The sequence below is a fragment of the Trifolium pratense genome, linkage group LG2 (genome assembly GCF_020283565.1).
Source record: "Trifolium pratense cultivar HEN17-A07 linkage group LG2, ARS_RC_1.1, whole genome shotgun sequence".
Taxonomy (NCBI): domain Eukaryota; kingdom Viridiplantae; phylum Streptophyta; class Magnoliopsida; order Fabales; family Fabaceae; genus Trifolium; species Trifolium pratense.
Window position 1 is genome coordinate 65,850,466 of NC_060060.1, and position 16,292 is coordinate 65,866,757.

At 34.4% G+C, this 16,292-nt stretch overlaps 1 protein-coding gene across 2 annotated transcripts; it reads right to left on the minus strand.

Annotated features, from left to right (window-relative positions):
• Window positions 1–2,235: 2,235 nt before the first annotated feature.
• On the minus strand, window positions 2,236–6,415 carry LOC123906321 (adenylyl-sulfate kinase 3-like). 2 transcript variants are annotated; one of them, XM_045956222.1, is made up of 7 exons: window positions 5,727–6,415; window positions 4,982–5,122; window positions 3,576–3,725; window positions 3,373–3,491; window positions 3,146–3,230; window positions 2,878–2,924; window positions 2,236–2,642 (listed from the first exon to the last, which is right to left on the minus strand). In XM_045956222.1, exons 1-7 carry the CDS (start codon window positions 6,031–6,033, stop codon window positions 2,535–2,537), a joined length of 957 nt encoding a protein of 318 aa, XP_045812178.1. In that variant the 5' UTR covers window positions 6,034–6,415; the 3' UTR covers window positions 2,236–2,534. The 2 variants fall into 2 exon arrangements, with proteins under 2 accessions (XP_045812178.1, XP_045812179.1); XM_045956223.1 differs by having other exon boundaries at window positions 4,982–5,126; window positions 5,727–6,139.
• Between the last annotated feature and the right edge of the window lie 9,877 nt (window positions 6,416–16,292).

Genomic DNA, 16,292 nt, shown 5'->3' on the forward strand with positions numbered 1-16,292 from the left:
AGGGTCGGGTTGATCCCGAAGACCGAATTTTATGGTAGAGAATGCTGCTTTAATAAGAATTTGGCCATGAGAGACCTTATTAAGTATTGCAAAAGAAAGGGTCTGCTGATAGAGCTGGGCGGGGAGGCGAGACTAGTTATCAGGTCAGAGAGAGGCCTGGCCCGTAAACAACCCCCCTTAAAAATAAAAAACCCATTATTTCATAAGGATTTGTTACGTGTGATATGCCGACGACTTACTACTGGGAATCGTGGGTGTCAGAGTGAAAGTTTTTAATCTCTGCAATTACATGTAGAGGATATCTAATTCATAAAATAATGACTCACATTATTGGATTGTGTCAAATTCTCTAAGACAATTGAGCTCTCATCGTTTGGATGTCTAAGAGCATATCCAATGTTTGAATTTTCAAATTTATGAGCACACAAAAACCATTTTATAGTATTCGAGCACATCTAATCTTCTGCAACGGTTGGATGATAGTTTTCATGCTAGAACAAGTTGATAAGTGCCAAAAAGTAGTTGAATTATATTATGAATTAAGGCAATTATTGACTTATTTTGCAAGATTTATGTATATAAGTCCCCAATAACTTGTACATATATGTGTTGATCTAATTTTGGTTAGTTTATCTTTAATCCCAACCATTTCGATAGGTTTTTGTAATTAAAGTTGAATTTTTTATGATGAATTAATGTTTGAACTGATATATGATGGCTGGGCTAGAGAAAGCCAGAGAAAGATAGAAATCTGGTTGAATTGGCAGAGAGTTACTGGCTGAAGCCAGAGAAAGCTACCGACCCTGTTGATTTGGCAAAATGTTTCTGGCTGGGCCAGAGAAAGCCAGAAGAGCTGAGAGGTGACTCAGAGGACTAGTGGGACACGTGTTAGCAAACCCAGCTGTGAAGTAATGTAGCTAGCTGGGCGACCAAATTGCTGGTTGGGCCAGCTTAAAAATCCAGTTCCACTATATAAGGCCACCATATGCAGAAAAACAAAAAAAGATACCATTCCCACCACTCAAATTCGTCTAGGAGAGACCTAGGAGGCAGATTCAAGGGGTTTTGGAGGTGGATACACAACAATAGTTGAGGAATCATCATTGTAATGTTTGTTCATCTCTTTTCTTATTAATCTTTGTAAAGTTCTCATGAATATGGGTAACTAATTTCTCTTGTTGTTAGGATTAAATGTAAATTACTCTATTAGTATGTGTTTATCTTGATCTAGGAATAGACTTTGATTTAATATTCATTTAAAGTATTGGAACTTAATGCTATTGGATCGATTAAGCACCCGAGGGATCGGGGTTTGATAGGTACAATAGATTTCTCGACGTTATTATCTGAGGACGGAAACGTTCGATGAGTAAATACATGATGATATTGATAAGTAGCTTGAATATGTATAACTGATTAACAGAATATGTATGAATGAGTGATTGAAATCTAATCCCAGCAATTTAATCTCTCTGTCAACTTAATCATCGTTACTACTTTCATGTTTTCGCACGTTTTCGTAAACAAACATCTTGAAACCACTTTACTTAAAATTATATTAATTGTTGAACGACATCGATATCGCATCAGTCCCTGTGGAGACGATAAAAATATACTTACTTTTGTACTTCAACACAAGTGAGGGTCTAATGGAGTTATGAAATGGAGGGTTAAAATTTAGTAGGTAGTGGCCACTTTAGGTTCTTGTTATTCTTTAGCATCTGGAAAAAATTCGCAAATGCTTTTAAAAATTGAGGTTGTAGATGCGTCCTACCAAAATTAACATAAGAATAAGAATATTGAGTGATAGCATTGGAGATGCTCCAAGGGGAATTCCACATGTGGACATCATTCAGTCATAATTTTTAATGGTAGTTACCAAAGTACTTAACCCTCTAATCCATAAAATAAAACACATGGTGATTGAAACATGGGAAAATGATATGGAAATTGAGTATAGAAATTGAAAATTTTCATGACTAATGCTTTTGATAGTACGAGACGAAATTGGACAAATCTTAACCGTAGCTTTATTCCACATACTGCGAGTTTTCCGCAAAGACTGGACTTTTACATTGCAAGCAACTTTTTGATTGGCTAGACTAGTTGTTCGTGTGATTTTGATGAAATATAGCTCGTTCCAAATAGCACTGCTGAATTGATGATGCAATTATTTTTAGTTTGGATCCATTTGGTGAAAACAAATATAATGCTATAAAAATTTGAGAGAATAAATAGGTAAAAGTAGAGAGTCAATTATGAGATTCATTAATCACTTTTTTTTATAGTTTGGATCCATTTACCGAACATATACATATAAATTCTTATACTTGCTTCTTGTTATACCATATTACCTGTCAATAACAACTCATTCCTGACAGACCCATCTAATTTACTAAAATGAAGTCATAAATACAGTATGGCTTTATGTGCCTTGGATTGAATGGAACTAGATGCATAGTGAACAATGATTTCCTTGCTACTTGGACAAGCAATTTTTTATGACAAAAAAGAAATACCCCATTCAAGCTTAGTCAGGCCCGCAGGTACCCATTCTTCTCCAAATAGGATATTACTTTTTCTGCTGCATTATTAGGAGACATACAGTCACTTCCTTTTTGCTGCTGCTGCTTCAATACTATCTGCACAAGAATGGGTAATCAACATATTAAAACTTCGGCAGAGGTACTATCAAAGGAAAAACAGACTTTGATTACTCTGGCATCTCGTTTATAAGGTTGGATTTTGCTTTCAAAGATGGATCATGGGCATAGAGATTTAAAATAATCTCATAGCAGGCCAGTATGGTATACATTAGTTCACCTGATTCCTCTTTAACAACAATAATATTTCTACAACAGAACAAATTACACACACCTCAGAGCTACATGGGGGTTCATATGGATCATCTATCCCTGTAAAACCTGCAGATTTCGAAATAGAAAATTCAATACTTAGGCACCAATCAATCTGCAGTAAAAAGATAAATAAGCATAATTTATAAAGCTCTTGTTAAAAAAAAAAGCATAATTTATAAAGCTAAACTACTGAAGCTAATATAGTTAAGTAACAACCAAGCAAGCATAAATATGATTGTTAAACATGCGATGCAAATATTTTTATTAAAAAAATGACACCAAAATACCTTTGATCATTCCAGCCCGAGCAAGCTTGTATAGTCCCTTTGGGTCCCTTGCTTCACACACAGCTAGTGGCACATCTAAGAAAACCTACGACACATGATATGGGTTGAGGGATGTAAAATAGTATAGGCAATGAAGAACGTCTTATTCAATAATCGTAGTGTTCAATATTGTCAGCATTTACCAGATGCCAAACTACCTAATTTGGTTCACCTCAATAAGAATGTACCTCAATAAAATCTCCTTTGGGAAGTAGAGCCCTGCAAGCATCCCTATCTTTTTGGTATGGTGATATTAAACTGGTGATGCAAATAATTCCTGCATCTGCCAAGAGTTTTGCTACTTCACCTGAAACATTGTTCATGATGTTAGACTACTCATAAATAATATAGCAAAAAGGGGCAAGATTGAGGGAAGTGTGTAGTAACACACCAATCCTTCGTATGTTCTCTGAACGATCTTCTGCTTTAAAACCCAGATCACGGTTTAGACCATGTCGAATATTATCACCATCCAGGATATAAGTTAACTTTCCTCTCGAGTGCAAGCTTCGACTCAAAGCGCATGCTATTGTACTTTTTCCTGAAATCAATGTCTAAGATTTTAATTAATCAGACGGAGTGATAGGGAGAAATAGTGCTGGTATATACTATCTAGAAGAACGAAAGGTAATTCAACATGCTTGTGTTCGAAATAAACTGAACATGATTGCTTTAATTTTCTTGTGTTCTAAATAAACAGTGAAACTACTTCTGGAAAGGCCATATTGTAATTCAAAGCTGGTTTTATGTATGTAATTTAAATCATTTATTACAAATTTTCTTGGATTATGATTCATAAGCCAAGAAAAATCATTTGCATTGACCTGCTTTGGCTGATCTATTGACAAAAGTATAGATCTCAGTTTGAAGGAAGACGAACAAAAGACAGTAGACTACAGCATTGTAACTTAGGATTCTATAATGCAGATGGATAATCCATCTAGAGAGATCATCTGATAGATGTGACCCGTCTTTTGTGCTTCTGCTGGATAGAAAGATATATAGTCTAGGACGTTTGTGCATTTTGTCCTCTTTCATATGCATATTATATCAAGTATTCAATGTCAGATTTAAACCAAAACTGTGAAAGTCTGCACCGGTTTTGTTATGTACTAGTTAAAAATTGCAGTGTTATTAGTGTGTTCATCATATCATTCCTATAGGCAAAAAGATAGCACGTGGTTACTTGGTCCGGAAAAAAAAGAGCAGCCAAAACTGGTAATAGGGAAGAAAACTAGCACATCGTAAACAAGACAATGCAGCATTTTAACAGTTTAATTATACAACAGGAGTGTTAGAAACGACAACCTCAGTCCAAAAGAAAATAGATGCAAAAAACATAAACAAAGAACACGTGAGATTTGATCATGGAGTTTGGCCAATTTTGCCTATGTCTCCAACTGCAGTACTAATACCTTTCTATTACTATATATTCAAGCTACGGGGTTTACACTTTACATATTCCAACTTCTTTTTAAATACTATGTTTCAGTTTACAAGATTACATCCTGAACTGTACCGGTGGGGCTTCGGCACTTCGCTCCCCGAAACCCCCGCTTGCAGCCCAACCAATGAATGGTCCAAAGGGAACATAGAGCATATACCGAAATGGTTGTTCATTTTTTCCTGTGTCTGTGTGCATATACTGTAAGAGAAATGTTGGCATATTAAAAATAACATCAAATGCAAGAAATACAAATCACAAACCGTGTGCTTATTATACGGCTTCAAATAAATGAACTATGGCAAGCACACAAAAAACATCTGCAGTCTAAAATCAAACTAAATTTCACAAACCTGAACCACTGAGACCAGTTATCCAAATGACACAGCCTTTTTGTTGAAGTAATTTCTGTCTATCAAGCTTCTGAATTGGACATTCATGCCACAAAATGTTCTTCGAATTCCCATTTGTTGACAAATCGCTGAGATTTTTACCTAGCTAGATGATAGCTGGGTTAAAGATTTGAATTATAACTCTTTAAATAATTTAATCACATCACTTAGAATTAGAAGCTATGATACACGGACACTCCTCATATATTGGTGTGTCCTAGTTTCGGACACGTGTCAGTGTCTGACACCGACACAACATCAACACATATGATTACATTGAATTATTATATTTGTCAACGTATCAGTGTGTCCGGTGTCTGTATCCGTGCTTCATGCATAAACAACATGTTAACTCTTTTTATTTAAAGCAACAAAACTATCTAAGAGCCATAAAATAGCATGCATAAAGTCCATGACATTTCCGGTTTCTTTTCAAAAGATAATCCACAAAGAGAAATAAAAAAACTTAGATTCATTTTCTTGGTGAACCATTAGATTTAGATCCAGAATCAAACTGCATTTGAATCCAACGGCTCTGAAGCAGCCTATTTACCTAATGGAAAATAATCGAATCGTAAACACATCTATCTTAGTATAAATTAGGAATATTCTTTAGACGAATGTTTAGCATGCATGACATAGATTAAATCAATAAACATCAACGAAAATTAATAGCAACATCTAATACAAAATAAGTATATAGTACCAGAAAATGCAGCAGGGCGATTAGTGAAAGATGAATCAGGTTCATTTTTAACACAGTTCAGTTTATTCACAGAAATCCCTTTGTATTTCGGAACACCGTTACCGTCGTCGGAAATAATCGATTCACGGTCCTCCTTCGCCGTGATCGGTCTCAACAAGCTTTTACGACAACGACCAAATCCAACGGCATTGAATCCGCGGTGGAAATTAACAAATCGTAACTTCTCCGACGCCGAATTCTCGCCACATTCGATGTTCTGGAAAATTCCACCACCGCACGGTGGAAGCAGAGCTTGTACGAAGCACATATCCAGTAACGGTTTTGTACGAAGTACTAAGATTGAAAGAGAGAATAATGAGTGAAACAGAAAGCGGTTTGGTACGAATTACGAAGCGCTATAGTCTCAGACTCTGTAACGGTTTATATATACTTTTCAGTTACAGCTAGTGTGTGGTGGTGCTATACAACTATTTTTAATGATATTTGATCCACGGTGATTAATTTTATAATCATTTTTCAAAAAGTAATTAGTTATTAATTAATATAAATCTCTCAAGTATATAAGAAAAAAGACAGCAATTAAAGAGACAAGTCATTAACATATTTTTGTGGCGGATTAGTATTAGAGGAAGCTGCGTATCGTATGTGATCACCTTTGGTGGAAAAATGATTATAGTGATAGTTAGTGTGTGTGGCGGATTAGAGAGTGGGGTTATTTAATTTCATTTGGAGTGTGTGTGGGATTTCCAATTTCTGCGTGAAGCCACATCAGTAATCACCATTATAAATATATATATATATATATATATATATATATATATATATATATATATATATATATATATATATATATATATATATATCTAGTTGTTTAACTTTTTTTTTTTGGTATACAATGATATTGATAAGAAATTTTCATCATAACTAGTAATGTCTGTCGAAAAACTTGTGTAACATATAAGATGGATTTTCCTTTTCCAAATTTTTTTCATGCACATGCATTATAAATTGAACATCTGACCATATAATTAAAATATCAAGACTCTTATCAGTTCTGACCAATTCATTAATGATGTTGATTAGTATTCTATGGTGCCGCCTTCAAATTGAAGGTTCCAGAACCGTCTTTGACTGGCCAATCAGAAGCCAGCATTTAGGAGAGCTGACTTTTTGATATATAAAGCATGCCATGTAGGACATCCATGGTGTGGACCGTCCATGTGTACCCTCAATCTTTTTAAAATGCTACTATGACCCAAACATATTAAAGTTACAATATATGACCCCTAAACATATTTAACTTAAAAGATTTAACCCTCAAATATTTTGTTTTTTAAATTGAAATTTATAAAATACAAAAGACATTTTATTTTATTGGTTTTTAACATAAAAACTTAAACTTTCCTTCAAGAAAATAAAACAGAAAAACGTAAACTTCCTTTCTTGACAATATTCTTCTTCGATTTCTCAATGAAAAAAACATCTTCTTCATTCGACCTTCAGCTTCTTCTTCCGTCATTGTAGACACACAACAAACTCATTCTTCACTTTCGTATTGACAGCAGATTTCATAAGGTATTTGGGTATAGGGTGTGATTATTTCAATTTGTTATATGATTTACAATTCTGATATAAATTACTAACATGAGTGAATAACCAGTCGAATTTATATTTACAATTCTGTGTTTGGTGTTAATTTTAAATTGGGAACAAGGTTTTATTATGTGGGAATAAATAACCAGTCGAATGAAGAACAAGGTTTTATTATCTTCTTCGATTTAAAATTGAGAATTAGGTTTTAGTATCTGTGTTTGGTGTTAATTTCAAATTGGGAACAAGGTTTTATCCGTGTGAAAGACATAAAATTTCTTTCTGTGTGTGGGTGTTAATATGAACGAAGCATGGAGATGTGCAGCTTGTTTGTGTAGAAACTGAAGCATGATAGTGAGTTGTTTATGGTTGTTGTTGTCTTATGTTGTGTTATATATTGACAGATTTCAAAATGGAAAGCTACAGAGATGTTGATGTTCATTCGACTGAAACTGATTCATCTGATGCATCTTCAGAAACTGATGCCGAACATAGTAGTAGTGAAAATAGTGAGGATGGAGATGGTTATGTTGTATCGTCTGCAGATCAAAGTTCAGATGATGAAGATGTTGCTCATAATGACGATGATGAGGATGCGTTTCAAGCAACTACAGGTGATAAATTCTTAATGGTTGATTCCATGACTGTTGAGGAAATTCGTGCTCTGGAATTTGTAAATGTGGTTGAAGCTTATGAATTTTATTATCAATATGGAAAATGTAAAGGTTTTGCCATTCGGAAACGCGATGTTAGGCGTAGAGGGCCCAAAGGTAGTGAAATCATAGTAATGAACGAGTTCGTATGCAACAAGCATGGCTCAAGAAGCACTTGATTAGGGTGGATAGGAAAAGAGAACACCGTCGTCTGACTCGTACTCAATGCGGAGCCAGGCTCCGTGTGCTCTACAAAAAAAATAAAGACAAATATGTAGTGTCATTATTTGAAGAGACTCATAACCATGAATTAACTCCACCTAAGTATGTGCATTTACACCCTGTTTATCGTAACCTTTCTGAATCAGATAGAGCTCAAGTTGATGGTCTTCAGTCACATGGGATCAGAACTTGTCATATAATGGGATACATGGTTGCTCAAAAGGGTGGATATACTGGTGTTGGTTTTACAAAGAAAGATTTGTACAATTATTTCGACAAAAAAATGCGTAGTGCTGTTAAAGATGGTGATGTTTCTGCTGCTTTAAATTATCTTAATGTGAAATCATCTAATGATCCCATGTTATATGCAGAGTATTCTGTCGATGGAAACGGGCGTATGAAAACACTTTTTTGGGCAGACGGCACAAGTAGATCTGATTATTTCTGTTTTGGTGATGTGGTTGCGTTTGACACAACATACGGGAAGAACAAATACAATTATCCATTGGTTATTTTTTCTGGGTGCAACCACCACTTACAATCTGTCATATTTGCTTCTGCATTGGTGTCGGATGAAACGACTGAGACGTATAAGTGGTTGCTCAACACTTTTTTAGAGTGCATGAATAATCAATATCCAATAGGAGTTGTCACAGACGGGGATGGGGCCATGAGGGAGGCTATAAAGCATACTTTTCCTGATTCAACCCATAGGTTGTGTGCTTGGCATTTGAACAAAAATGCAGGTGAAAATGTAAAGAATGATGGTTTTTTGCGTGGATTTCAAAAAGCAATGTACTCAAATTTTACAGTTGAAGAATTTGAAGAATTTGAAGAATTTTGGTCAGAGCTATTGAAGGAGACTTAACTTGAATCACATCCTTGGGTTGTCAAAACATATGAGAACAGGTCACTTTGGGCAACTGCATATCTACGTGAAAAGTTCTTTGGTCGTATAAGAACTACGTCTCAATGTGAAGCAATCAATGCAATCATCAAGAATTATGTAAGGAAGAAAGGGTGCATTTATGAATTTATGCACAATTTTGAACAGGCATTGGTAGGGTACAGAAACAATGAACTTGTTGCTGATTTTAACTCCAAGTTTACAGATCCTGTGTTGTCAAGTCATCTGCATTTGCTTGAGAGACATGTTGCTAAAACTTACACCGCATCGGTTTTTAAGGAAGTAAAAGAACAAATTATGAAGGTTGCTGCAGTAATTGTGAAGGAACGGTTTACAATGGGGGATACCTTGATTTTTATATTGAAAAAATATTGTCAGACTGGTTTTGAACGACAAGTTGCATATGATATTTCAACTCAATCATTTCAGTGTTCATGTAGATTGTTCGAGTCTCGCGGACTTCCATGTTCTCACATGTTTTATGTCTTGAAGGAAGAGAGTATTGATCACATACCTGCTAGTTTGATTTTGAACCGTTGGACTAAGGATGCCAAAGTTGGGTTCTTGAACATGAATTCTACTGGGGACTTAGATTCCAAGATGATGAAACAAGCTCGTTTTGGTGCTTATTGTTCTGCTTTTACTACTTTTTGCAAAGAAGCTTTAAAAAGGAATGGTGTTTTTAGGGATGTAATGGGTGAAATAATGAAACTACATCACAAGTATTGTGAAGCTGAGGACCCTATTGTTCCTACCGAAAAGACATATGTAGGTGATCCAATGAATGTGAAGAGCAAATGAGCTCCAAAGAAGAAAAAAAATGCCCCAAAAACAACCAGACACTGTGGATACTGCCAAAGTATCATTCATGATGCTAGGAATTGTCCGGTAAATCTGTCGATACCTTTTCATTTGAATATTATTCTCGGTATATAGACCTATGCATTGAATATTATATTTTAGTTATTTTTTATTATATTTTGCAGGAAAGACTGGATTCGGACTCCGGATGTATAGACAAATCGTAATAACATTCTCAACGGATAACTAGTTTTTATGAAAGGGTCGTGGAGTGCGACTAAAACTACAGATTTCGACTTGAGAATTCGAATTTTATCAATCAGACCGTTCAGTATCACCTAATCGGAATAACAAACAAATTAGAAAAAGAATTTCGATGATCGGACTCCGGATGTATAGACAGATCGTAATAACATCCTCAACGGATAACTAGTTTTTATGATGAATTTCGTTGATTGAATAAATGTCACACATTTAACAAACATCTTCTTCGATTCATTAACCTCTACAACATAATTCTTTACATTTTCAGACAACTTCGTTTGCAATTTAGAAATCTCTGCAACATAAAAGTAACGATTTAATGTCGGGTTAATACTTTAATGTTTGTTTATTATTGTTATTGAACAAATTTTGTTACAACTAGCCACATTTTATTCTCGTGATAACAATATCGAGGTTAGAAAATGCAACATTAAACGAACTTCTTTATGTCGGTATATCTTGGGTACTACACTATTATCACGACTGATAAACGTGTGATAATTAATGTCATGCATATTTTTTTTATGCCAGCTAAAAGAAGAGCGGAACTGGTTAATGGTATTGAGGTCATAAACCTTGACGATGATGATGACTACGACGACGATGATTGCTGGACTATATCTCAAGGAGTACATGGAAAGACGGCTATTGATGAAATTGCTGTGAAGGATGGGTATCCAAGTTCATCAGTGGCAACGCCACAAAAAAGCAAAATCACCAATGCAGTAAAGTTTCCTTTTGCTGACACTGAAATCTCCAGTTCTACTTCTAGTTCCTCTGATGATTCATCCTCACTTGAGTACTGCACTATTATCGTTGGTTTTTTTGAAAAATATTTAAAACTAGTTTCTCGTGATAACAATATCGAGGTTAGAAAATGCAACATTAAACGAACTTCTTTATGTCGGGATATATTGGGTACTACACTATTATCACGACTAATAACATTCGAAATCTAACCTTTTGGTTCCACTCATTCTTCATCTTCCTTAGATATGCAAATTATACCTTATAAAACTTCAATGACAGCAACAAAATCTATAATAGGGTATATATTTGACCCAAGTGATGAAGAACTCGTAAATTACTACTTGAAACACAAATTTTTTTGTGATGATTTTATGGTCGGCAACATAGCTCATATTCATCTTCTCAACTTTGCACCATTAGAATTACCAGGTATATGTCATTAATTTTCTACCACCTCAAAGAAAAAAAAATGTATTTTTTTCTTGTTTAATGGGGTTATATATGAAATGGTGGTTTTTTTATCTTTTATTTTTCTCATTCTTGTGTTTATATAAATGTGATATGTTATAGCAAAGTTGAAGATGAAATCAGATGAGAAAGAAGGATTTTTCTTTACTTGTCTTGATTTGATGAAGATGAACAAAATTACAAGGTGTGATGGAAAAGCAACGGGTGGTTATTGGAAGATTAGTGGCAAAGGCTGTATAATCAAGAAAAAAGACACTAACAATGTTATTTGTAGAAAAAATACTGTTCTTTTCTATACTTCTCTTCATGAAAAAAACAACTGGGTTATTCACGAATACCATGCAAATGAAGCAATTTGTCCTCACAACAAGGTATATGGTTTTTATGTTGTTTGTGTTGAAATGAAAACACCTTTCACCCATCCTTGACATCTTCAGGACTTCCCATAACCCATAGAGGTCTTCCTCTAACCTTTCAGCCATCCTTAACATCTTCAGGCCTTCCCCTAACCCATAGAGGTCTTCCTCTCACCTTTCCTCATTTCTTCTTCATCTTGTATGTTCTTCTTTTGGTTCCACTCATTGTTATTGAACTTGTGTTAATTACTGTCACACATTAAAAAACACTTGTTTAAATTGAATAAATGTTACACATTTAACAAACATCTTCTTCAATTCATTAACCTCTACAACATAATTCTTTACATTTTCAGACAACTTCGTTTGCAATTTAGAAATCTCTGCAACATAATAGGAACTTCTTAATGTCGGACTAATACTTTAATGTTTGTTTATTATTGTTATTGAACAATTTTTGTTATAACTAGCCATATTTTATTCTCGTGATAACAATATCAAGGTCAGGAAATGTAACATTAAAAGAACTTCTTTATGTCGGGCTATCTTGGGTACTACACTATTATCACGACTGATAAACGTGTGATAATTACTGTCACACATTAAAAAGCACTTGTTTAAATTGAATAAATGTTACACATTTAACAAACATCTTCTTCAATTCATTAACCTCTACAACATAATTCTTTACATTTTCAGACAACTTCGTTTGCAATTTAGAAATATCTGCAACATAATAGGAACTTCTTAATGTCGGACTAATACTTTAATGTTTGTTTATTATTGTTATTGAACAAATTTTGTTATAACTAGCCACATTTTATTCTCGTGATAACAATATCGAGGTTAGAAAATGCAACATTATAATTACTTCTTTATGTCGGGATATCTTGGGTACTACACTATTATCACGACTGATAAACGTGTGATAATTACTGTCACACATTAAAAAGCACTTGTTTAAATTGAATAAATGTTACACATTTAACAAACATCTTCTTCAATTCATTAACCTCTACAACATAATTCTTTACATTTTCAGACAACTTCGTTTGCAATTTAGAAATATCTGCAACATAATAGGAACTTCTTAATGTCGGACTAATACTTTAATGTTTGTTTATTATTGTTATTGAACAAATTTTGTTATAACTAGCCACATTTTATTCTCGTGATAACAATATCGAGGTTAGAAAATGCAACATTAAAATTACTTCTTTATGTCGGGATATCTTGGGTACTACACTATTATTACGACTGATAGCATTCGATATCGTTGTTGTTTTTGAAAATTGTTTAAAACTAGTTTCTCGTGATAACAATATCGAGGTTAGAAAATGCAACATTAAATGAACTTCTTTATGTTGGGATATCTTGGGTACTACACTATTATCACGACTGATAACATTCTAAATCTAACGTCGATATCGTTGGTTTTTTTGAAAATTATTTAAAACTAGTTTCTCGTGATAACAATATCGAGGTTAGAAAATGCAACATTAAATGAACTTCTTACTGTCCGACTATCTTTTGAGACTAGTCATCCCAGCCATATTCTTCCCGTATTCAGACATCTTCAATTCATCAACCTCTCCAGCATAATTCTTTTCATTTTTCAAACAACTTCTTTTGCAATTCGGAAATCTCAACAACATAAGTCCTGGTTTTCTTTTCCATATCACAAAACTTTCCCGCAATAACACGAAGACGGAAGTTTTTCATTTCCATATCACGAAACTTTCCCGCAATAACATGAAGACAAAAGTTTTTTTGGATTGGTGTACCACGCGCGTACCACGTGTACCACATGCGTACCCATTGCAAAAAAAAAAAAAACTAGGTACGTCGTCAGTGCGTACCGGGGAGTACCATACGCATACCGGTACCCGGTACTCTGTTCAAAATGGAGTACCCCTGGAAACACAATTTTTTCCATTTTTTTGTTTCCAGAATTATTGGTTCCTCTAACTCTTGCTACATTGTTTGGAATTAGTGGCTCCACTAACTCTTGCACATTATGTATGATTTGATTAGCTAGTCCAATTGGTAGTAAGGTGTATTTAGAGGGAGAGGTTGTGGGTTCAAACCCCTGAAAACACAATTTTTTCCATTTTTTTGTTTCCAGAATTAGTGGGTCCACGAACTCTTGCTACATTGTTTAGAACTAGTGGCTCCACTAACTCTTGCTCCACAACTTTTTTTTTTTGAATCAATTTATTTATACAACTTAAAGTCAGAATTAGTGCTAACCTTTTTTTTTTTTTCATATTTGGTTATGTATATTTGATTATTAGTCCCAATAAAATTAGGTATATAGATCACAATTTAGCCACACAACTATGTTGCCCGGGTGCGGGTACGGTACCGGTACCCGGTATCGGTACCGGTACGGGGTACGTCATTTTTAGAAAAACTAAGGTACGGGTACGTCCCTATATTTTTTTTTTAAATATAATTATATATATCAAATAATAGAGTTATATTGTTAAAACAAATAATTAAACACAAAAAATATCACACCACACTTTATATGTAATTTAAATTGTTCAGAACATCAAAATATGAAATTAAAAACCAATTAACTTAAAAAGAGTCAATTATTTTCCTCTTCATCATCACTAAAAAGAGTGACCTTTAGTTAGGTTCACCGCGAGAAAGACTAGCAATTTCAAGAATATCAACTATATATTAAATAAATCTCATTCATCTCTACGAATATCTTTGGATTTGTTGCACTTCCATTATAAGTATTAATATTTCTCTTTCTTGAGAGAAGACAAAGATTGGTATGAATAAAAACTAGATCTTCATCTTTCTTTGAATTGAGTCTATTCATTTTCAATGAATGAGTGAATAATTCCGACGGCTACTTTGTTATTGTTTTTTAGCAATAGTTTCTACTTTTATATTATAAACAAATAAAAAACGTAAATCTTCCTATAAAAAAAACTAATAATAAAAAAAAAGAGAAAAAAAAAACCGTGTTTTTTTGGATTGGCGTACCACGCGCGTACCACATGTGTACCACGCGTGTACCCATTGCAAAAAAAAAATAGGTACGGCGCCGGTGCGTACCGGGGGAGTACCATACGCGTACCGGTACCCGGTACCGGTACTCGGTCTAAAATGGAGTACCCATGCAACATAGGAAATTAGGTATATTGATCACAATTTAGCCACACAATTCATAAGATTATAACCATTATATATTACAAGTTCGATAACTTGGATTACAAGTTATCAATTGTCAATACTTAAACAAGCACAACACTTAAAATACTGCTTATCAAAAAAAAAAACACACTTAAAGTACTGCTTACACCTTCATGACCATCGTCAATCTAATATTTGGTCCCCCTCACTAGTTCAACTTCTTAACCCATATCAAATGGCCATCATAGATATTGCGCATGTTGAATAGTAGACGATCTCCAACTTCAAATCCATGGATGCCAACACACTCACTCCAACCCTTCGATATCCTAACCACGAACGGATCCTGTTGGTACTCCAAGTCGCACAGTTGCTTTTCAAGATTGGTACCAATAATAAACACTTGATCCAGCATTGTGTCCCACAAATACTCTCCCATATCTTCCGGTAATGTCTACATAGAGTGAAACAAACAAACACTAAAAATCAGGACTAAACTATAGGTAAATTTAATAAAAATCAAGCAGATTTAACATAAACAAAACTAAAATAATTGATTTAGAAACGAACCAAAACAGGAACCACTTTAGGATCCTCTGTCATAGTAAGCTTGAAGGTAACTGCTTTTCGGAGACATCTACTTTTTGTATGCCATGTAGGAAACCTTGAAGGATCAATTTTGTCCATTTTAGGAATGATCTGGAATTGATTTGATCCAAAATATTTGAAGAAAATTTTGTGATGACCTTCTAACCTATAGTGTTCCCTTAATGTCATCCAGCCGTCTGTGATTCTGGGGATTTCATCTTCATCATCATTGTCGAATGTGACTCTTAGTTGAAGACCGTCCTTATCATACAGGTTCCAAATGTTTCCCAATTCACTTTTGTATTCACTTTGTATATAACGTCAAAAAGGAACCATGTATGATTTGATTAGCTAGTCCAATTGGTCGTAAGGTGTATTTGGAGGGAGAGGTTGCGGGTTCAAACCCCTGGAAACACAATTTTTTCCATTTTTTGTTTCCAGAATTAGCGGCTCCGCTAACTCTTGCTACATTGTTTGGAATTAGTGACTCCACCAACTCTTGCTACATTGTTTAGAATTAGTGGCTCCACTAACTCTTGCTACATTTTTTGTTTGCACATACCTCTAACTTTTACTACCTTTTTGTTTCTTAAAAAAAATATAATATTAATTTTCGATACTTTTCCGATACGTATATCAGAGAGTATCAGTATCAAGTACGTATCAGACACGATACTTCGCCATTTTTGGAGTATCGAGGATTCACAGGTTATATGTGTGCATAAAGAGAGTATAAGCAAAGGAAAAAAAAATTTGGGACACTTGTCTGACACGTGTCGTACGAGTGTCCTACAAGTGTCGGACACCGGTCAAA